General features: G+C 36.3%; 2 protein-coding genes across 2 annotated transcripts in view; both read right to left on the bottom strand.

Annotated features, from left to right (window-relative positions):
- Nucleotides 1-5,872, bottom strand: part of LOC140169095 (uncharacterized) — a 7,041-nt gene extending 1,169 nt beyond the window's left edge. Inside the window, exons 1-3 of the mRNA XM_072192366.1 lie at nt 5,558-5,872; nt 4,053-4,574; nt 1-194 (exon numbers count right to left, since the gene is read on the bottom strand). The exon at nt 1-194 is cut by the window's left edge and continues 16 nt beyond it. Of these exons, the coding sequence (XP_072048467.1) occupies nt 1-194; nt 4,053-4,574; nt 5,558-5,741 (900 nt within the window). The 5' untranslated portion in view covers nt 5,742-5,872. The remainder of the gene's footprint in view (nt 195-4,052; nt 4,575-5,557) is intronic.
- Nucleotides 5,873-9,890: 4,018 nt separating this feature from the next.
- LOC140170351 (uncharacterized) lies at nt 9,891-21,780 on the bottom strand. The gene is made up of 7 exons (XM_072193720.1): nt 21,642-21,780; nt 19,301-20,148; nt 18,272-18,466; nt 16,915-17,082; nt 16,193-16,294; nt 12,705-12,926; nt 9,891-12,309 (listed from the first exon to the last, which is right to left on the bottom strand). The coding sequence occupies exons 2-7, from the start codon at nt 20,145-20,147 to the stop codon at nt 12,011-12,013; spliced, it is 1,833 nt and encodes a 610-aa protein (XP_072049821.1). The 5' UTR covers nt 20,148; nt 21,642-21,780; the 3' UTR covers nt 9,891-12,010.
- Nucleotides 21,781-23,589: the final 1,809 nt, after the last annotated feature.

The raw sequence follows: 23,589 nt of genomic DNA on the forward strand, positions 1-23,589 counted from the left end.
TGCACCTTTACCCAAGCCTTTGCTACCAATGGCTTGCTTTATCTTCGCTAAATTGTGATCAAGTTCGTCATCAGAGCAGAGTTTGTAGTACAACTCAGTTTCGATGAGGATATCCAACCAACCTTCGGGTTTGAAGTCTTCTTCCACCAATAGAGGTATGATAGTTTTCTTTTTCTTGTTGGCGTACTTGGCTTCTGTTGATGAAAGCACATTAATGAATAATTTTACAAATTGATGACATTCACAACACAATACAATATGCCAATCCGGTCTCCCAACTAAACTGCAGTATACAGTCACTTTACAAATGATCTTATATTAATCATATACGGCAGTTAAGATACCTAAAGAGTGATAGAGTTATAAAAACTAGTAATTTGATAAGTAAAATTCCCCTATGAGGTATGGGAAAGGTCCACGTGGTGCCAGATGGGTAACGCTAACTTGGGCAATGAGGAACAGGCGTGGAAGCGAAGATTTCGGCGTAGTCGGAGATCGACCATGTATAGTTTTGCTGATTAGTTCTTCTGCTGATTTGGCATGGTGTGGCTCTGAGAAGACTCCGTTTTGTTTTAAAATTAGTGCAAGGAAATGATTTGAAATTAACGCACAAGCATCCGTGAGGAATTAACGTGAAAACAACCGATTGGAAACATGCACAGCATCGCATAACCAAGGTGCAGTGAAGCGTATAAAGAATTCATGGTATTGTATGGAAAGAAAGATATTGTTCACGAGAGAATTGTACAGCAGGTGGTGCACATAGCCACGTCAGCTGAAAGCACCAACCCTCTTCAAACAAAAGCAAAAAAAGGTATAAGAAAGGGTCCGACAAGGTCCGCAGAGCTGGCACAGTGAATGTTCGCGGGCAACTCAACCCAAACCTCCACGCGGTGCCGGATGGGTCACTCTAAATTGGGCAATGGAGAACAGGCTTGGATGGGAGGATTTCAGCTAGCCGCGCGGAGGTTCATGTTCTACGGCCTAGCCAATTCCTCAGCTGACTCAGCCTGGTGTGGCTCTGAGAAGATACCGTTTGGTTTGCAAGGAAAGGAAATGAAATTACCGTACGAGCAACTACACATGTTTTCAAATTTTAACAAAACCTAATTGAATGTTTTGCAAGAAACCGATTGTTTAAAAAGAATAACAAGGATTTCACCGAACAAAATATGAAGCCCATTTCAACTTTAATTATTTATAACTCATTTAATAAAGCTTTGTACGTGAGAAGAAGCAATTATCTTAATAATGACAGGCAGCCAATGTAAATTCTGTTGGTGTGACATGATCATATTATATTTCTTAGTCCAAGGTAATGCCATGCCTTAAAACAGTTATTTACCGGAAAGCTGGGTTGCTCATGAGGAGGCCTGTGATTTGTTTTTCTGTTTTTGTTTCTGCTTGTGCACTTATTTGTTTAAGGGACTTAACCATGATTACTACAAGTTTTTAAATATAATCGATTCGAAAACGTAAGGACGAAATGGCAAGTCCCCGTATTATTTATATGTGGGCGGCATGTGGGCCGTATTTATCTGTTTATGCCAATTATCATTACTACGATAACAAATGGAAATTACCAATACTATGAGAGTCAAAAGTTAAGTGGATTCAAGACTCCGTCCCTTAAGTTGTTTTTATTCTAATCGAAACTGGTTTTCCCTATAAGAGTTTCCTTCAGGTGCATCAGAGTTTGCTTACAAACAGGATACAATAGAATTGAACCTACACAATATAAACATCGCACAAAAGTAACTAACCCCTTTAAAAAAATGGCCATTATTCAAAAAGAGACTATTGTATTACAAATCTGTAAAATGCGTTGGAAGCCGAATTTATTTCTGCGCATTTTGACACCGTATTTGACTGCGCATTTGATACGATAGCCCAGAAAACAATAAAACACCGGTCAATTTAATGTATTGAGGTTGAAAGTTGCCCTTACATACAAGCCCATACAATACAAAAACACTCAGATATCATTACAGAGATTTCCTTCCATTATACTGAATACAAAATCAATATAATTTAATGCAACTTTCAAATCTTGGGTTACATTGATTTAAATGTACGCTGTGACGTCAATATTTTGTCAATTGCTACAAATGAGATGTCAAAATGTGAGGAAATAAACTCTGCTTCCAACGTATTTTACAGATTTGTAATACAATCGCCCGTTTTTGAATAATGGTCATTATTTGAGGGGGGTTAGTTGTGGTTTTTTTTAGATGTTTATATTATTTGGTACTACCCACCAATACAATCCTTGCGCCCGTAACTATACTGCGCACCAAAAGTCACTAAACCTAAATTACCTAATGAAGTAGGCAATAGCTGGAGAATTTTGTTCTGCCTATTTTGATACCTTGTTTGGCACAATGCAACTTTATTTTTTTCCCCAAATTATACCAATTTTAATGAAAAAGAAAGCATATCATAAGTGACAAAATGTACATTTCTCTCGAAACAGGCTAATCACGAGCACGGCGATTGAGTGTTGATCTGTCACGCTGTAATGAGCCCCTTACAATTTTCTATAGGAAGTACCCTGAAGGAAGGAATATAAAGTCGCATCGTGCCGAATGAGGTATCCAAATACGCAGAACTAATTTATTCATTGATTACTTTATGTGGTAATTTAGGTTGAGTTTCTTTAAGATAATTACTTTTGTTTTAAATACCCGGACACTTTTTGTGCGCAGTATATATCAAGTGCATGCAAATTGACCCTATACCTCATTGATTGATATAATTATAGTAGCTTATTCAAAGCAAATCGTTGATCATCTGCAATCGTGTCTTAAAAATAAATCTTTACATTTATATAGCGCCTTTCACGTGTGTCAAAGCGCTTTACATTTATTCCGCCATCGATAGAATATGTCAGCTGCCATACAATGCCCAAGGCATGCTCATACCTGTGGGCGGTGCGCAATGGACAATATCCCTAACAGCTCCCCATTTCACCCCTGGGTAGAGAGAGGCAAGTGAGGTAAAGTGCCTTGCCCAAGTGCACAACACGATGGCACCGTCGGGGCTCGAACTCGCAACCCTCCGATTGCGAGGTAGAGCCCGTACCGCCGCGCCACCGTGCCCTCTTCTATCAGCTTTCTATCGAAATACATAATTTCCGATTGGCGATATCGCCTACGGCTATACTATACGTAATAAACTACATAGACAACACAGGTAAATATCTAGACCAATCACGGCCCACTGATTTTTACGAGCTAGCTGGAGGAAAGCCGACTTGGTGTTTACATTCTTGACGTCATTAGAAATTGCATTTTGTCAAAAATTTTTGTAACAAAAAATGACGACATTTGCGATTTTCTTTTCATTACTGTGATATTGTAAAGTACTTTATAGCTCTGCAACTATAATAACAAACTGTGTGCAATATTGTTCTTTACAGCTTTGAAAGAAAATATTTCTTCTGATGACCCCTTGTTGACTTTGACTTGATGAGCTGTATTTTAGCTCGCAAGGGTCATAAATTCGTGAAAATGTGATGCCATTTTTATTTTCACAGCGACTTGACCTTTTGAGGTCATTTAATAGACTTTCTTACCAGTCGTTTTTGTTATCCTAACTACAGTTTGCCCTTTGAAAAGTAATGCTACAATTATTGCCACCAGCAACGATCGGTTGTTTTTTAGGTTCCCGTTGTTTTTCTGATCGCGTGGTTCAGCTGATACCCGGAAGGGTAACGACAGTGGGTACTAGCTTAACTGCCTTGATTTATTATTCATTACTCTGTCCCGTGTTAGTGAATTTCCATGAACAAAAACAAGTTATTGCGCAGTTAGACGCCTAAAAATCGTAAACAAATTTTAAGTAACTAATGTTATATTGTACAAATCAGTATGTATTGCAAAATGAACTTAACTGACACCCTTATTCTTGAAAATCAGTGTTGTTTAGACCCTAAATGCGTCACTCGCGTAACTTGCCTTGCCTAAAAAAACACCCCCTTTTCCTTGTTTTTTGGGTCACGCATGCGTACAGACCATTTATGTGAGAGGGGGAATTTAGCGATTATCACTTACCGAACTCGACTGACAAGTTAATGTCAAGGTAAATTAACTTTGTGGTGGCTGATACTGTATCACCAACTGAAAAATTTTCCACTTCCGCATCCGTGTATTGGCTGTACTCTAAATAATAAGCGCTACTTTTATGTGTAGCAACGAAATTCAGATTTTTTTTTCCAGACGTGAAACCGTAGTGGGCCATCCCAAGATAATCGCCGGCCTGTATCGAGATTTTTTCACTGATTGGGACCTGGTACGTAACTACTACACCAGGCGTAATCGCCGACGCTGGAATGGTATTCACACCGACAATTGTCATGATTGTCCATGTCTGAGTGCCAGCTGGTCGCAGTACAAGCAGTTTAAACTCATTACTTTTTTTCACGCAAAATGTCCATCGTAATATTAATATTTGGGATCCATCAGATCCAGCGCATGCTACTGGTATCGGATTTTGTCCGACTGCTAAGATGGGATTCGAGGATAAATACGAGTCCTCATAAACAACATCTGACCCATGTGACGAGCATTCCGTTTCTGTTATGGGGAGACAAAAGAGACATGGGAGAGGGATAAGAAATTTCAACAGTCAAATTTCTTAAGGGATCTGGAATGAGCGTTTTGAGCGTTGCGACAGTATTTTTGTGGGACATGAGAGTACATCAGACATATCGAATTGCATTCTGAATACGAAGAATGTCTTTCTATCAAATAATTTTCATTTTTTGAAATTCACGATATAATACAAATTTTTGACAAATTATTAAAATTTTCATATTGTAGATATGGATTTTTTTTTCCCTAAAAGACAAAAAAAATCCATATCTTCAATACGAAAGGTCAAAATTTTCAATTGATCGCCGGCTTTTCATCCCACCTACATACACTTTAAGTATAAATCATCAGATTTATAAAGTTTACCTCGAGTACTGTTAAATATCAAAAATATCAATTTTTAATCATTTGACATAAAATGTGTATTACATTGAAAAAAACAAAAAATCAAAACTATTTGATATCAGAAGGACATTCTTCGTATTCAGAATGCAATTCGATATGTCTGATGTACTCTAATGTCCCACAATAAATACTGTCCAAACGTTCATACCCCACCCCTTTACTTAAAAGTACTCAAATGAACTGATGATAAATAATAAATCGAGTTCTGACAACTCCTTACATCGCAATATGCAGGGGATCTGGATGAAAAAGTTAGTACTGGATGTGCGGCAGATTTGGGTGCATTTTCAGTCTTTTTGGTATATCTTTGGGTTGTAGTAGTATCAGTACCAGATAGATCGGTCTTCCTTTTACGCGCTAACAACCTGTGTTAACCAATCAAGGATCGTAATTGACAGTGGTATCACTGATCAGACGCGATAAATTCTTTTTATCACTGTCTTTAATTATAACAGTGACGTTAGACACAAACTAGTCTTTTTAATTCAGTCTTCGACTAAAGCGTATTATACAGTGGTGTACCAAAAACATTAGGCACGAATTCATCAAATTTCACTTACCGAACTCGACTGACAAGTTAATGTCAAGGTAAATTAACTTTGTAGTGGCTGATACTGTATCACCAACTGCAAAATTGTCCACTTCCGCATCGGTGTATTGGCTGTACCCTAAATAATAAGCACTAGTTTTATGTGTAGCAACGAAATTCGGATTTTTTCCAGACGTGAAACCGTAGTGAGCCATCCCAAGATAATCGCCTGTCTGTATCGAGATTCTTTCACTGATTGGGACCTGGTACGTAACTACTGCACTAGGCGTAATCGCTGACGCTGGAATGGTATTCACACGGACGATCGTCCATATCTGAGCGCCGGCTGGTCGTAATACAAGCAGTTTAAAGTCATTACTTTTCTTCACGCAAAATGTCCATCGTTTTATTCGGGATTCATCGCATGCTACTGGTATCGGAAGTTGTTCTACTGCTAATATAAGATGGGATTCGAGGATAAATACGAGTCCTCATAAATAACATCAGACCCATGTGACGAGCATTCGGTTTCTGTGAGTCGGAGACAAAATATACCAACAGGGAGATTTGAAAAAGAGATAAGTCCATATGATATCAAGGAGGTCCCCCACCTGACCCCCTCAGATTTGCTTTATATTTTACTCATATGTTGTACCTGTAAAAATATTAAAACCTGCAAATTTGAGGTCTGTAGCTCTTACGGATTTTCTGTGGCAGCCATTTAAAGTTGGAGTATGGGGTCTAAATTTGGATTCAAAAGTTGCCCTTTAAATAAATGTCATCTTTGGGAGTCTGTGACTTCTTTACAAAATAAGAGAGAGGTCTGAAACCTTGTATACACACTAACTGCATGCCCAATTTGTCAAAAAGTAAAAAAAAAAAAAAATCTGTAATTGCGCGTTGTGTCACGGGGTCATTAAATATGCAAGAAAAATGTAATGTTTTGTAAACTGGCAAGTTTAGCCCTCTAAATTCACATTTTTTGTCAGATTAATTATTTTTTTTTGTCACTGATGCTAAATATAGGATAAATACAATACATATCCAAAAAATTGAGGTCACAACTCATTCACATTTCGAACAGCGCACTCACGAAGATGAAATTTATTGCAAATTCAACATTTTCAGGGGGTCCAAAGTCGATGTGGTCCACCTTCAAAATTTATAAAACATTTTTTTTATATGACTACTAGTCTTAAATTACAACTTTGCAAAGTCCCAGTAATTGTCTAGGTTGACTTCATATAAAACGACAAGCCCAAAGTTGACCATTTTCTTATGATTGCATGTACTGCAAATGTGCCGAATTTGGAAGGGTTAAAGTCAAATTGGCCCCAATATTGAAAATAAAATGGAAATTAAAGTAAATAGGGCCAATAACTACGCATCTAGTCATTTATTTTCAATATTGTGGCCATTTTGACTTTAAAACCTTCCGAATTCGGCACATTTGCAGTACATACAATCATAAGACAATGGATGGTCAACTTTGGGCTTGTCGTTTTATATGAAGTCAACCTATAAAATTACTGGGATATAGCAAAGTTGTACTTTAAGACTAGTAGTCATATAAAAGTGATGTTTTATGAATTTTGAAGGTTGACCACATTGACTTTGGGCCCCTGAAAATGTTGAATTTGCAACTTAAATTTCATCTTTGCGAGGGCGCTGTTCGAAATGTAAATAAATTGTCACCTCTATGTCTTGGATATGCATTGTATTTGTCCTATATATCGCATCAGTGACAACAAAATACAATTATTCTGACAACAAATGTGAATTTAGGGGGGCTAAAACATTAATGTTTTGTATACTGGCAAGTTTTAGCCCCCCCTAAATTCACATGTGCCGAATTCGGAAGGTTTAAAAGTCAAAATGGCCACAATATTGAAAATAAATGACTAGATGCGTAGTTATTGGCCCTATTTACTTTAATTTCCATTTTATTTTCAATATTGGGGCCAATTTGACTTTAAGCCTTCCAAATTCGGCACCTTTGCAGTACATGCAATCATAAGAAAATGGTCAACTTTGGGCTTGTCGTTTTATATGAAGTCAACCTAGACAATTACTGAGACTTTGCAAAGTTGTAATATAAGACTAGTAGTCATATAAAAAAAATGTTTTATAAATTTTGAAGGTGGACCACATCGACTTTGGACCCCCTGAAAATGTTGAATTTGCAATAAATTTCATCTTCGTGAGGGCGCTGTTCGAAATGTAAATGAGTTGTGACCTCAATTGTGTGGATATGTATTGTATTTATCCTATATTTAGCATCAGTGACAACAAAAAATAATTAATCTGACAAAAATGTGAATTTAGAGGGGCTAAACTTGCCAGTTTACAAAACATTACATTTTTTCTTGCATATTTAATGACCCCGTGACACAACGCGCAATTACAGATTTTTTTTTTTTTTTACTTTTGACAAATTGTCATGCAGTTAGTGTGTATACAAGGTTTCAGACCTCTCTCTTTTTGTAAAGAAGTCACAGACTCCCAAAGATGACATTTATTTAAAGGGCAACTTTTGAGTCCAAATTTAGACCCCATACTTCAACTTTAAATGGCTGCCACAGAAAATCCGTAAGAGCTACAGACCTCAAATTTGCAGGTTTTTAATATTTTTACAGGTACAACATATGACTAAAATATAAAGCAAATCTGAGGGGGTCAGGTGGGGGACCTCCTTGATATCATATGGACTTACCCAAAGACGTTTCAGTAGCCTTTTAAGGGGGTACTACACCCCTGGCCAATTTTGTGCATATTTTTGCATTTTTCTCAAAAATTATTGCACATTGGTGACAAGTAAGATATGTATATTATAGGGGCACAGACTACAACTACTGTAGTGAAAATTCAGCAACTCAAAGCAAGTAGTTATTGATTTATTGATCAAATATTGGTTTTCCCTCATTTTTGACTGTAGCTCCACAACTGTTGTCTGTGTTGAAATAAAATTTCCAGTGCAGTAGTTGTAGTCCTTGCCCCTATAATATACATATCTTACTTGTCACCAATGCGCTATAATTTTTGAGAAAAATGCAAAAATAGGCAAACAATTGCCCAGGAGTGTAGTACCCCCTTAACAAAATCCGAATCAAATTTCAGTCCTAATATTACACATGATCAATGAGAAAAATATGAGTTTTTAACAGATACCAAAATCTCCAACAACTTCGGAACATCGTTTTCGAACATCGTTACTGCGCATTGCAAGTCGGCGTGACGTCAAATGACGAGTTCCCAGGTGTACTCGCAAAGGCTTATGGGATTTACCGAAAAGGTGAATTGTGTATAATTATGTCTCAATCTGTATGATTTTCTCCAACCAATCGTCATCCCCTTGGTGCTTACCATATGCAACAGGCTTTACCGTGGTTCCAACGTGTTAGAACATCCTTCATTTCTCGTAGAATTAATCCCCAACTGCTGTCTCCATGCAGCTACCTTGATAAAACTGCCGAGTTTGGTCATTGAAACATTTAATTATTATGAAGATCAATCGGACAGTGTTGTAATTAAGGTAGGGCACTATTGTTGCCATTGTTTACATTTGGTGAGAGAGACTGTAACCCTGTTTTTCCAATTATTTTACCAGAAATTACTTTTGAAAGTCTCAAAAAGTCACATGTTATTTCTCATTCAGTGTCTCCATCAACAAAAGTCTTTGTAAAACTTTTTGTAAGTTTAGTTAAGGGAAGGGGTAAGAACGTTTGGACAGTATTTATTGCGGGACATTAGAGCACATCAGACATATCGAATTGCATTTTGATGTCCTTCTGATATCAAATAATTTTGATTTTTTGAAATTCGCAATGTAATACACATTTTATGGCAAATCATTAAAAATTGATATTTAACAGTACTCGAAGTAAACTTTATAAATCTGATGATTTATATTTAAAGTGTATGTAGCTGGGATGAAAAGCCGACGATCAATTGAAAATTTTGACCTTTCGTATTGAAGATAATGGATTTTTTTCCCAAAACACCAAAAAACAATTAGGTCTTTTGGGGAAAAAATCCATATCTTCAATATGAAAGGTCAAAATTTTCAATTGATCGTCGGCTTTTCCTCTCAGCTACATACACTTTAAGAATAGATCATTACATTTATAAAATTTACTGTTTATATATCAAAAATTTGAAAAATATCAAATTTTAATAATTTGTCATAAAATTTGTATTATATCGTGAATTTAAAAAAAATGAAAATTATTTGATATCAGAAAGACATGTTTCGTATTCAGAATGCAATTCGATACGTCTGAGGTGCTCTCATGTCCCACAAAAAAATACTGTCGAAACGCACAAAACGCTAATTCCAGATCCTTAATCAGGTGCATTACTTTTTATATTGACTTTAATATTTTGTAAGACAAGGCAGTATTTTGCTTGAATACATAATATCACTGGAGTCAACTGACGATTCTGACGATTACTATTCCATATAATTATGTACAAGGCTGGTCAACAATGGTCACTCACGAAAATCCCGGGACGAAAATACGACACGAGTCCTCTTGAAAATATAAATAGATAATAAAATAATGAAAAGATAATTTCAACCTACGACAGAAATTATCCCACCAATCGTTTTACCTGAAAATTTAATAAAAGCTGAAGTTAGTTAATGTCTATTATTACAAAAAAACATGCAACCGGCGTTTGCTCACAGTTGTAGATATAACCAATTTTGGTGATCATGACATGCAATTTTTCTCATTTTCCAATCTATTCGGGCATGTTCTATCTTCTTTATTTTCCATATAATTCAACTTTTACATTTTATTTGATGTTTTACACAAATGTGTGGTATCTTATCCGTGGTCATGGTACGTAATTTAAACAGTACACGGCCGGTATCCTCCATTTCTGGAGCTACATGTATTTTGATAAAACACGTTTGCCGGCTAAATTGTCAACACTGTGTTACAGTTACGTAACACCGTGCTCACCAACTCGTAATAATTTGCTATCAAACAAAAGAGGCCACGATGTAGTCTCCTTTTTTTCGTAACCGTCCAGAATTCAAGTCCCCTCGGGGTTGAGAGATCTTCTAGAATGACTATCGTACATATCCTATATGATTGACACATTTTATTTAGTTCTACATCCAAATACATATTTTTAAAACGAAGGACAAATTTGAGAAAAGCGGGACTAGTTTTGTGTCTTTAGAACACTAATGTGTAATGTTCGTCAATTTGGATACTTACTGTAAGTTTTTATGCATGGTGGGCCGAAAAAATGGCATAGAAAATCAAATTTGGCGCTTTTCTCATAAACTGTTCATTTTGTGAAGAAATCTGCTGTGCTAGCTGGATTTGTTGAATCATTTCTTTTCTGAAAATGTATACTTTTATGTACTTATCATCATTACTTTTAAAGATACAATACAAAACAATGTCTAAAATTTCACACTTTGAGTGATCCTGCCTATCCCCTAAAAGACAAAATAATTACAAAGACCATCAGTTGCAATTTGTGAGGTTAATGTGCAACGTCATACCCACGCCCTCGAAAAATGCATGGGAAGAAGGATAAGGGTCTATATGAAATACAACTTACTTGAACATGTTAAAGTACTATGTGAATTAAGTCAATTTAGTTGCAGCCGATTATCAAATATATAAAATAACGAATGCTATAGTATCCTGTATATTTATATAGTATATAAGTCAAACAAAACATAATTTTATGAAAGACAGATGCATACTACGAACTCTAGTCACTCGCTGACCATGCTGACTATATTATATACTGAGCACCAAAAGTAAATTTAAAACCATAACAAACGCCATTTCTTTTAAAGACACTAAAACCATAGATACTAAACATACATTTATTTTTAGTATCTATGCTAAAACTAAATTGCAAAATAAAATAGTCGATAGATGGAAAAAAATTCTGCGTACTTTCGCAAAATGCGACTTTATTCCACTAAACTATACGCATTTAACTCTAATTGAACAGCTAAATGGTCGACCCCCCAAAATGCTCACACGCCAAGTTCAGGCTAGTCAAAATCGAAAATCTTACACATAAAAGACACAATTTCAAGCCTAATTTTAACACCAGGATTTTTTCTTATTATTTTATCTGACATTACGGAAACAATTACTGTTTTTATTTAACCGAGGAAATGAGTTTTAAAGCAAAGCAAGGCGTATCTCAAAATTGTGTTGATTTCAACATGTATCAATTGACTTCCAGCACAACTATGCATAACAAGTGAGGGTGGTAGGTAGCGTTTTAGTGTAAAGCAATAATTACTCTATACTCTCTACCTCTATCCTAACAATTATTGTTAAGATACAGAATTTGGAGTACTACATACTACAAGGGCTTCTTTTAAGTTCATTATGATTTTTTTTCTGATATTTGGGTTGTAATATATCCGCATAAAGCACAGTTTACTATTTTATTCTTGGAATATTATCAATGCGTGGCATAATACGCATAGTTTGAGCAGCTATTTAAATAACTTTTTTAGCGCTTTCTCAAACCGTTTTTGATTGATATATTCCAGACCAGCTTCCTTACACAACTTTTCAAAAGCTTTAGGACTCGTGCCGCTTTCGTCGTATGTTTCTTTTAAATCACTTCCTTCAAAGAAATCCAATGTGGATTTCAGTTGAGGAAGTTTGATTTCATCGAACCATTCCTGAACTCGTTCCGTCGACCAAGAGCAGGCGATGGGTGGAGTAGCTGCGGCGGGGAGAGTAGCGGCGGCGGCACCAGTTTCTTCAGCCTTGCACGGTGTAATCGGTCCTAAAAGAACAATACAACATTAAATAAATCTGCAGGCATGCTTTTGAAGATGTTCAAATGCGTGTTGTAGTTGTGGAGAGGCACTAAGATGTTCTTGAAAATCATTTAATAACCTGTTTTAGCTTATAGTTTCTATTAAGATAAAGGTTAGGAGTATTCGACCAGCCTTGCGTATCAAAATGAAAAAGATCATTTCAATTACAATTTCTATTTCTAAGCAGATGGGTTCCGACTGTAGTAATGCTAATACTAATCGCTCCTCGTGAATACACACAAGTACGGATTTTTAATGCACCATTGGGAGAGAGCAAGTTTGCATTTAAATATGAACCAAGTGTGAAGTCAACCAAATGAGTAATTACTGGTCATTCTATTGGATAATTAAAATTGTTTACCATCAACGTGGTCTCCCGCATTTTCCCCCGAGTCCACGCCCAGGCCACGTTTACCAATTGCACCCTTAAGCTTCACCAAGTTCTCTTCAAGTTCTTCATCTGAGCAGAGTCTGTAGTACAACTCAGTTTCGATGAGGATATCCAGCCATCCTTCTGGTTTAAAGTCATTCTCCACCAAAAGGGGAATAATTGTTTTCTTTTTCTTGTTGGCGTACTTGGCTTCTGTATTTTAAGGAAGCAATAATGTACTTTTTACAGCAATCACTATGTATATAATGCCAATTATTATCTGTTGCAAATGTAGACTATGCAGTAGTCGATTTTTGAGAAGAATGAAAAACATGATGAACACATATCGCATTCAGTTGAATTCAGATGTTTATCACAAGTGAAGTATTCAATAATTAGTCATAAAAATGTTTATATTATTCGCAATTAAAGGGATCAGCCGCACAGTACTTGCCTTTCTATATAGTTAAATTGACGATATTGTTAGAATCAAACACTTTTGCTAATTAGTGTAATTAATTGATTAAAGTCATCAGTGGAAGTCACCATGTTTCGATACTTAGGCTATAGTGACGTCACATTGCACACATTGGGCGGACGCTTAGGTCATGTGATAAGCGATATTCGCAACACGGAAATCAGCGCGAAACGGAACAAAAAAATCGAAAACAAGTACATGTGCAACGATGACTGTTTCAAAATAGCCCGCCAAAGTCATGCAGGTAACTCAAAGGTCATACTACGGGAACCAGCTCCTTTTGTTAAAAGTCAAGTGGATAACCTCCATAAGAAAAACTAGCATTGCCCACTGGGCTGAATCGATACTGCGTGGGCTATAGTAACGTCAACAAATGATCAAAAATGGCCGCCCACATACCGGGAAATTTAAAGCTTTTTAAAGTGATTTTGGACCCTCTGACGTTAAACTGCTGCCATGTTGTTACTTTAGCTTCTTTTTCTCTAATTTTGTCACCACATATTTAAAGAAAGACATATATTTGGAATGTGTAACACTTTTGAGAATAGCTGCTCTAAACACCGAGAAATTAACCTTTCAATTTGGGTAAAGTTCTTTTTGGACCACACTATAGAAATGCGATTTGTATCATATCATGTGTATCATTTATCACACCACTAATCGTCAGTTACAAAATATAGTTCCCTTTCCAATTCGCCCCTAATTACCAAACAGAATAAAAATCCTATTGTTGAGGGGATAATAAAATACGCAGTGTCTCACTATAAAATTCCTGAACGATTAGACCACATGGTTGCAATGAGATGATTTGAAGTGACCGCTCGCACTCTTGCGCTTTCTGGGCTAGGGGAATTGGGCTAGCCGAGTTGTGCATGGCGTAGAGTGGTGTATCTGCTATTTGATATCTAGACGATAGATCTTTGAATACCGGGGTAGAAAATAATAAATACCTCCCGTTATTTTTGGTTTCTATAAAAACCAATTGTAAGGCTTGCACTTGAATATATGTGTTGAAAGAACGTGGTAATCTTCAGATAGATCTTTGAACACCGGGGTAGAAAATGATGAATATCTTGAGTTATTTTTGGTTTCTATAAAAACCAATTGTAAGGCTTGCACTTGAATATTCGCTGGAATAGTCATTACATCATCACCTTGGATAAAGACAGTCATGCATACAATTTGAAGTGTTTTGATTCCAGCACCTCTCAAGGACAGTCCCCTGTGTACCATGTTTACACAGTATGACCAATTGGATTTTTGGAAACCAACCAGTTGGTAAAAAGAATATGATAATTTCTCATTTTTAAGACATGTAAGTATGATTTATTTTACTAATTACTATAACTGGACAAATTGTTAGCTCTTAAAACTGTCTAGTTTTTAAGATAATGCCATTTAGATGCATGTAAACTTCTTTTGATCAACACAAAGTCAATAGGAACCATGCATGACTGGGAAAATGTCCTTGAACCAAAGTAGGTATACAGGCTGTATTATGACATCACACTATTCCAGCGAATATGTGATGAAAGACATGGTAATTTTCAGTCTGCTTATTGAAAACCCAGCCTGCGTATTGAAATCAAAACTCAGATGACAGGCTTTCGCGCATGCGTAATGGGGAAGTAACGTATCAGGCTATTGTCAATAGCCTTAGGTCCCTTGGCCCATAGTCTCCAAACTATTAAACAGGTCGGTGTGGCTGTTGAAGAACTAGTGGATTCGACCTATTATCATGTTTTCTTTCTGCTATGAATATATCCGAGCGATTACACTGTGCTTCGCACACGTTGAATATTGCGCCATGCACCAATATCTGTTTACTTGTATTTTCTGCCATGTACATCCTGTTTTGTTAGCTTTGGTAACAATTATACACCTACCCATTTCCTCTATTAAAGCTATCAACCGGCTAAACACCAAAGTTTGAAGAAAAAATATAATCACAAATGTTTGCATTTGTGTAAGAAGTATAAGTGGGCTAAGTTACTTTGCAAGGATAAGGATACAAATTAACATTAGTCAATGTACGGGCACTTGCAGCAACTCGCAATTAATTTTGGGACTTTAACGGAGACCGACGCCCTTCATAAATGACCATAGATTGATGATGCCCACCATAGGTTTGCTACAGTAAAATCCATGATTTTTTTTTCATTTCCCTCTTGTAAAACTTGCAAGAGATGTCGACTTTTTACCTATACATTTGTACATAGTCAGAATTTTGCTGGAGCGATCACACATTATGACGTCATATCGACATTATGTGGGGAATGTTTGTATTTATTTTGGTATCTCTGGATAGAAGTGGCACATAGCTATACATTAATATGCCAAATACAGTATATGACGTTTATAATGATGATAATAGAAAATTCGTATTCGATGGGAAATCCTGAACACTCACGAAGTTAAGTTTTAATTAAAGGGGTTTTCGTGATTTTGGAATTCTCTTTATGGTTCAATCTAGATATTTACGAAAACAAGCTTATTTCCAAAATTTCATTTGATTCGGACATTACGTATAAATACATTATTACAGCGCCTCAATCTAATTTCGGCTGTCGACAGCTCAAATATACAAAATGGACGATAACGACCAAATCTGCAAGAACATGCACAGAAACATTATGTAGTCATAGGTTTATGATGGCAATAAAACGTTTTTGGAGTAAGTAAGGGGGATGAGCATAAACTTATTTTCTCGTAAAAATTGTGATGCGATCAAGCAAAATCAGTCGGAACTCGGAAATATTAAATTTTCAGTTTTTTATAGGATAGTAACAAGCACCTATAAAGCTGTATTTTGCAGAAAACCCCATTGAAATTGAACGACTAGTTCTAAAGATATGAGCAATTAAAGAGGTTCCAAAACAATAGGAAACAAAACGAAATATTTGCTTTGTTTGCCTATATCTCAAAATCAATATTTCCGAGTTCCGACTGATTTTGCTTGATCGCATCACAATTGGCTCGATACAAAAACATATAAAATTACCTTGACGACATGCTTGACTCTCATAGTACTTCCGAGACATACAAAGCAAAACCACATCTGCTCCTGATACAGCGTTGGCCATACAATCTAACGTATCTCCTTCTGCATAATTATGAGAAACACACAATTCATTCCGAAAATAGGTTTTTTTGTTGGTTTAAAAGGTCGCTCCGTATCGAGACCCACTTGGGTCATGATGTGACCGTGCAAGCTCAAGCAAATCTAAAAGCCTATATAGTATCAGAATATAATCATGCTGGTCTATATGGACAAAAATAAACTAAAATGGAAGATTATAAAGAACAAGAACAAGCTCGACAGAATCTCGAAAGCGGCGACCTGACTTTGCTGTATTTTCTAGATCTTTGGAAATGGTGTCATGAATATTCCCGACACGACGTGAACAGATTAAGTGTGTTTATGTATGTCGCCAGTATCTCCGTTTTCTTTCTTTGTTTATATCTCCATTTTCACTCCTTTTCTTTCGTTCTTTATTTATTTATTTATTTATTTATTTCTTCCTTCCTTCTTTCTTTCTTTCTTTCTTTCTTCTGCAATTTTGACGAATATATATATATAAAAAAATGGGCTAAAAAGTACAAAAAGGCCTAAAAATCTTAAATATCAGGACCGCCATCATCCCACAATGAGGGGGAGGGGAGGCCTCTTGTACGTGACAGCTTCACCTGTGCCCCCTGGCCGCTTATTTATTTTCAACTTACTCATATTATTGACGTCTATCCATACTTTATATCCGCTACGTTCTAGTTCGTCTTTTATTTTTAGTGCTGTCGGTTGGTGAGTCCAGTTGTAACTGATCATCACGTGACCACCGTCGTCATCATTCTCCCCTTCTTTACTTTGGTTACGACCTTTCCCGTGTTCCTGTACTGAAAACAAAAATTTCTTTTCATGTTAGTAAACCACTATGACTTGTAGATTTACCTGGTTGAACTAGAGTGGTGTTTTAATGGACAGGTTGTGGGTCGAATACCTTTTTTTAAGAAAAAACAAATGAGCAAAGTAAATATTATTATTATACACACACAACTTATGTTTTAATAAGTTTTAATGTTTTTTTAAAGGAGAGATGTCATTATGAAAAAATGTTATAGTATACAAATATTGACTGCTATGAGGGGCATGGTTAAAATTATAGGCCCGCGGTGATCTCAAAACCATGACTATGCCCCGAGGCGTAGACGCTGGGAAAAACGCGCAGTTTGATCGTGACGCACGTGACCGGTCCATAGTTCATTTCCATGGACCGGTCCATAGTTCATTTTGCGGGCATAGTTAATTCAATGACTGCACTTTCAACCAATCAGATGACAGAAATCTATATATGAGGTATATAATTTGAAATACTACACATGAATGAAAAAGCGCAGTGATTTATAGTGCACTACGCACATGCACAACGCCTAGACGTTGATCCACAAGCCTCAGAACACTTTACAGGTTATCGTTGACTACTTCGGCCCCACATCATTCCATAAACATTTAACAACATCACAGGGATTTTGCAGCTTCAAGAGCGCACACCTTAGACCTTCCACAAATGACCATCGCAACCAGGATCAATTCCCCGAGTTTCGTACGGGTTACAACGAGACAATTAGCAGTATATTTCTTGTCCAAGGGAATATCAAGCTAACTCAATTTTCCTCAAGAGCGTACTAAACCACCATCAGGGTTTGAACCCGCAACCTCTCGCAATTGAATTCAGAAGAAAGGAATTGAATAGTGAGCCAGGCAAAGCTTGTCATCCAACTGTTATCAGACAATGTCAGTTATTCACTTAGACTTATACTAAAAGCCAAGTTTAGATCAAATGATTTAATTTACATACATTTGTTGATTTAAGGTTGAAATAATACACAAGTACCCTATTTTCAATATGAAAATCAAGCTGCTGAACATAACGTAGTAAAGACACAAGTAGGGTGTGACATATTAACACTGATTGTACTAGTTTATGTGTGTTTGGCAACTTTTCATCACATATGTACTAATATATAATTTAGATCTGTACATAATATATCCCGCCCAGTAGATACAGACATTGTTTTAACTAACCTTTGTTTAATACGGAGCGCCAGTTTTTGTTTGCAGTGTCCTTTCGTTCATCATCTTCGTCTTTATCATCGTCTTCAAAATCGTCTTCGCTGTCATCTGGGTCGCTTTCATCTTCGAGGTCATCAAGCTCCCATAAAGCTCTTCTGCTGACAGTTCGCAACTCCTCGTCTTCTGCCTCCAACATCGACTTAAGTGCTATAAATCAAAAGTGTTTACTGCTGTTGTTGGTTTTTTTAATTTATTTTTCAATGAGAGATATGAAGTAGTGTGCGGTGGTAAAAAGTTGACTGGGATTTATGAAGGTTATGTGAATAGTGTTTTTGTTACTTGCACTCACCTACAGCTAACTACGCCATTTCTTAGTTTTGATAAGATTTTAAATAAAATATAAAAAGACATACACCACATATAGGATGGGGTTATGTCTATGCATTTATTCAAAGAGAGATTAAAGTCGTTTATATTTAGGGATGAAATTGACCAGCGGTTACCGGCGGTTGAATCGCGTTCCATTGTTTAAAACAATTATAGAAAACGGTTCCAACCACCGCCGGTTCAGTTTTAATTTCATCCCTTATATGATTCAGTAATGCCAATAATCGGTATGGTTTCAAATTAAATATTAAGTTAGTGAGTTTGACGATATTATATACTATGCTACCTGCGTTTAACGGGGGAATAAACATTGTCCTTTAAACTAAAAGTCTACTAGATTACGGCAAATCTGCTAAATGTCATGAATGTAGATAAATCACAGGCGATTGTGGCAAATTTATGGAAAGTATCAGTAACGTTAAATTCGGAAATGGTTTGCTAGGTCAGTGGAAAAAAAAATTGTGCGATTTTCTATAATTATTTTTTTTTATATACAAATAAATGTGTGTTTTTTAAAGTGTCATTGTTGTTGTAATGAAATTAAACACTGCGAACTCCCTACCAATCCATAATATTTTCATTTCTATATGTATATAAAACCGTAAAAAGTCTTAAATATTTCATTTTAGTTAATAAGAGATTTTAAAATATTACCTTTGGTTGTTTCTTCTATTTCCTCACTTTGTCGTACATCATCGTCAAAGGCCAGTATCCATAATGCCTCAGCAGCTTTGATCTGTTCCTTCTGAGTGAAATCTGTCGTTAGCATACGTGTTATGACAGGGATGCCACCATTCTCCATCACAACCTTCTTGTTAGAATCGTTGACCATCAGATGACCCAAACCTTGTAAGAGCTCCAGTGCTGTAAATCCGTCGTACCTATGACTTGGTGACTCTACAGCTCCTCTCAACACGCCTACAAGAAATTCAACAGGTCCATTGTCTGCTCCCAAGATCGTGCTTTCATTATCGTCGGTAATATACGCCAAAGTAAGCAAAGCTACGGCTTTAACAAATATGTCAGTAGAATCAAGCCGTTTTGTCAAAAGTTGAACCGCTCCCGCTTTTCGGTAGATTTGACGATTGCCAGCGCATTCGTCGTGCACTATTGCGTTGTGGAGGATGGATATCATGCCATATTCCTTCTTTGGGGACCCAGAGGTGTCTGCTTTGTCCATCACATTTATTATGAACTCAATTCCTCCACATTGCCCAAGATCGCACCCAATTTCGGGACACCCATCAGTGTAGTACGAAACTACATCAAGCAGCTTCATGCCGTTTGCAGATCTGTTGCCCTCTAAAGACTTGAATATGTTGACAAAATTCTTGCCGAGACCATGCTTTGCAGCTTCTTGTGGAGCTTCAATCTTTGCCCTCCAATAGGATGACCCCAAAACCTCAAGGGCGTCATCTACTTCTTCTGGGTCATAATCATCAATGTCGTTCAGAATCATCATAGCCTTCTCAACACCCTCGAGACACTCCTGCAATGCCATACTATTGACATAAACAGTTAAGACGCTATTATCATTATGCTTTAAAAAAGGATTTGTATTGCCCTTTCCAACCGACCCTAAAATCTGAACAAATAAGGTTGCGGTTTTGTTTTGTTTGTTTGTTGTTGGGTTTTTTGGTTTTTTTTTTTTTTTCGTTTTTCATAATTGATATAAAATGTATAATTGGTATAAAATTTCCAAACTATTTTGCCTTTTTGTAATTCATATCACACAACTCTGATTAAAAAACAGCCCTGACAAACGCTGTAGATCACTGTTTACCATTGTATTTTGTGGTGAACTTGCGTTTAGTGAATATGGCAAAATATTTTTCTTTTAATTACCGACCAACCGACCAACCCGCATGGCTTTGCAGCTTTAAGGGCAATACAAACTTTTTTAGCCCTTATGACCAACGGATCAGGTTTCAGGTGCAATTTTGTTCATAAACACAGCCAAAAAAGAAAGTCTCCAGTAGTTCCATCCCCATTTAACCAGATTCTGATGAGTTTATGGCAAAATAATTTATATAATAATTTTCTATACACTCTCCTTCGAAGATTGATACCAAATTTGACATCAAAAGTTTAATCATCGTGAGCATGGGAACCTTTCTTTGGAAATTCGTGCAATTTAAAAAATGACATAGGGAGTTGTATCACGCGGCGGAGCTAGCGTGTGTGCCAAGAATTACGTCGCCTGAATAGGCCGGCAGGTTAATCGATAAAATAAGTAATGAGACAATTTTTTTTAATACGTTTTCTTGTAAACATCATCAACATAAAATATAAAATTATCAGCATTCACACAACATTATCTGCAAAGGATTCTTTTACGACATTATAAAAAAAGTATTTTTTACATCTACACATCTACACGCATCTGAGAGGTCTAAATTCATTGTCATTAAAGATTTACCCATGCATGTCAAAATGCAAATCAAATACCCCGCTCTTTTAATTGTGCGCAGGCAAGCAGGGCAAGTGTACAATGATTCCTGTGCGGGTTGCTTCGGGCCACATAATACGCTGATACCATGCATTGACTTTTGCGTGGTCAATTCGTAATTTGTCATTTTTAAAATTGCACGAATTTCCAAACAACGGTTCCTTTGCTCATGATGATTAAACTTTTGATATCAAATTTGGTATCAATCTTCGAAGAAGAGTGTATAGAGAATTATTATATAAATTATTTTGCCATAAACTCATCAGAATCTGATTAAGTGGGGATGGAACTACTGGAGACTTTCTTTTTTTTGGCTGTGTTTATAACATAATAGCTGTATGAACTTGCATTTGATAGAATAATTGCCAAGGTATGATTTATCATGTTTTCTGAAATTCTCATGCCCTAAATCTTGAAGCATGGCATAATGTACAAAGTTCATAACTGTACAAGTGATTTTTCACTTTGCCACATAACGTTTGTAGCAGCAACATATCTACAGTCACCAGATTATTTACTGAATTCATTAAAAAAGTAATTACTCACCTGTTATGTGCTTTTAATTGCTGTTTCAAACTATGTTGAAAAAAACCTTACGTGCTCATAGCTGGTAGAATGATGACCTTTCACTTTGGCAATGGAATTGTTCAACCAACTACTATCAGCGGAAACAAATTAAAGCAAAGTCACGTTTCTACAGGATCTGACTATGGACATGTGGTGGTCGCCGTGCATTCGCTAAATTCAGTAAATTTTCATCGTCAACCGTGTAATTGAATGGGATTATTTTGAAATTTCAAAACGCTTGAAATATCACAAACAAATAGTCCTACGTTAATAAATAATATAAATACAAGCTAAAACCGTTGGGGTTCGATAATGAACCCCACAAAACTAACCGAGTATATGGAAAATGTCATACGGCCGGGCGGTTTCACAAGTTGCCGGCTCGATCATGCCATTCGCCGCCTGACTATGGAATCAAAAAACGATGACGTCACTCTGTTATAAGTTTATAGCTCAACTTGAACTGGAAATAAGCAAGCCTTATTATTATTACGTGAGGGGACCCATGTGGTATGTGGCATTTTACTTAATGCATTGAACAACACTGAACACAAATGATGACACAAACTAGCAAGTGTGTGTTTTTTCCTTTAACATGTTTAATGTTTAATATTTGCAACAAAAACATGTTTAAACAACAAAACGTTTTGTATTTGTTCTTTAATAATATTGCAATTACAAAGTAGTATTAAAAGAATACAATATAATGTTAGTTGTCAATGTTTCAAATTTTATATTAAATTGATTATTCAAGACCTTGAGATAAAGATAAGTGAAAGCCCACTTTTGTCTTTTACGCAATCAGCGGATTTGATGGAATTTCCAAGTGAATATGTTAGCAATGACAAAGAAATGCGTCATTGCGTCGTACAAGTGAAGACCTGAGCGCAAGAAGACCTTAAGTCCACTTGGCCCCTCAACATGTATACTCTTAAGTTGCGTATAGTTTCGTACAGTTTGGTAATGTTTTATACATGTTCAGGGGCCAAAACAAATCTTTAACAACCTTTCATGATGTTTTCACCCTGGAACATGTATTAAACATTAAAAAACCCTAAGAAACTATACATACCTTTAGTGTATAAATATTGATGGTAAGTGGACTTACGGTCTTCTTGCGCTCAAGTCTGCAAGTGTGTCTCGTCGCAAAATGGTATTTCAACATTATATTTTTGGAATATTATTTTTAATCAATTTTTATTTTTCACAGATATTTTCTATGCAGGATGCTGTTTGGGTAGCCAAATTACAGGAGATTTTCTATGATTTGAGTTAATTTCCAAAAATGAGCTCGAATTCTCCTTGCATTTGAAGAATTTTTAATCAATCTTATTTTTCTCAGAGATTCTCTGTGATTTTTAACCAGAATACTGGGAAGTCAAATCACAGAGATTTTCTGTGATTTGAGTCATTTTCAAAAAAGAGCTGGAACTCTCGTTATATATTTTTGGAGTTAGTTCACACAATGTCGGGCTTATAGCAGATATGTCTTTCTCGCACTCCCTGCACTTGTTGTCCCAATACTCAAATCTGGTAACATTAGTAGCACTGAAAACTATAGCAAAAATTCTGACAGGAGAAATGTAAACTACCTGGCAAATAGCATCAAGGTCTTTCTTTTTTATATACTATACACACTTCTTGTTTGTGCCAACTTTACTTCAAGATCCTGGTTTCAACTCGTGAATTGTTCCGCAACCAGGAAACAATTGAAAACAATGCCTACTCTCTATTCAAATAGCCCAAATATCTGGAATTTACCATTTACTGTCCGTTTAAGGGCTCGGATAGCAACGTTTGCATATTGGTTTTTTTTTCTGGGACATGAGAGAACATCAGACATAACGAATTGCATTCTGAATACGAAGAATGTCAGCTAATGTCCTTCCGATATCCAATACTTTTTATATTTCGTGATACAATACAA

Source organism: Amphiura filiformis, chromosome 14 (assembly GCF_039555335.1).
Source record: "Amphiura filiformis chromosome 14, Afil_fr2py, whole genome shotgun sequence".
NCBI lineage: Eukaryota > Metazoa > Echinodermata > Ophiuroidea > Amphilepidida > Amphiuridae > Amphiura > Amphiura filiformis.

Coding starts and splice junctions, on each gene's coding strand:
- LOC140170351 (XM_072193720.1), bottom strand. CDS start 20,147: ATGGCATTGCAGGAGTGTCTCGAGGGTGTTGAGAAGGCTATGATGATT. Junction 18,467..19,300: donor AATAGAAGAAACAACCAAAG/GTAATATTTTAA, acceptor TTTGATTTATAG/CACTTAAGTCGATGTTGGAG. Junction 16,295..16,914: donor GATAGACGTCAATAATATGA/GTAAGTTGAAAA, acceptor ATAATTATGCAG/AAGGAGATACGTTAGATTGT.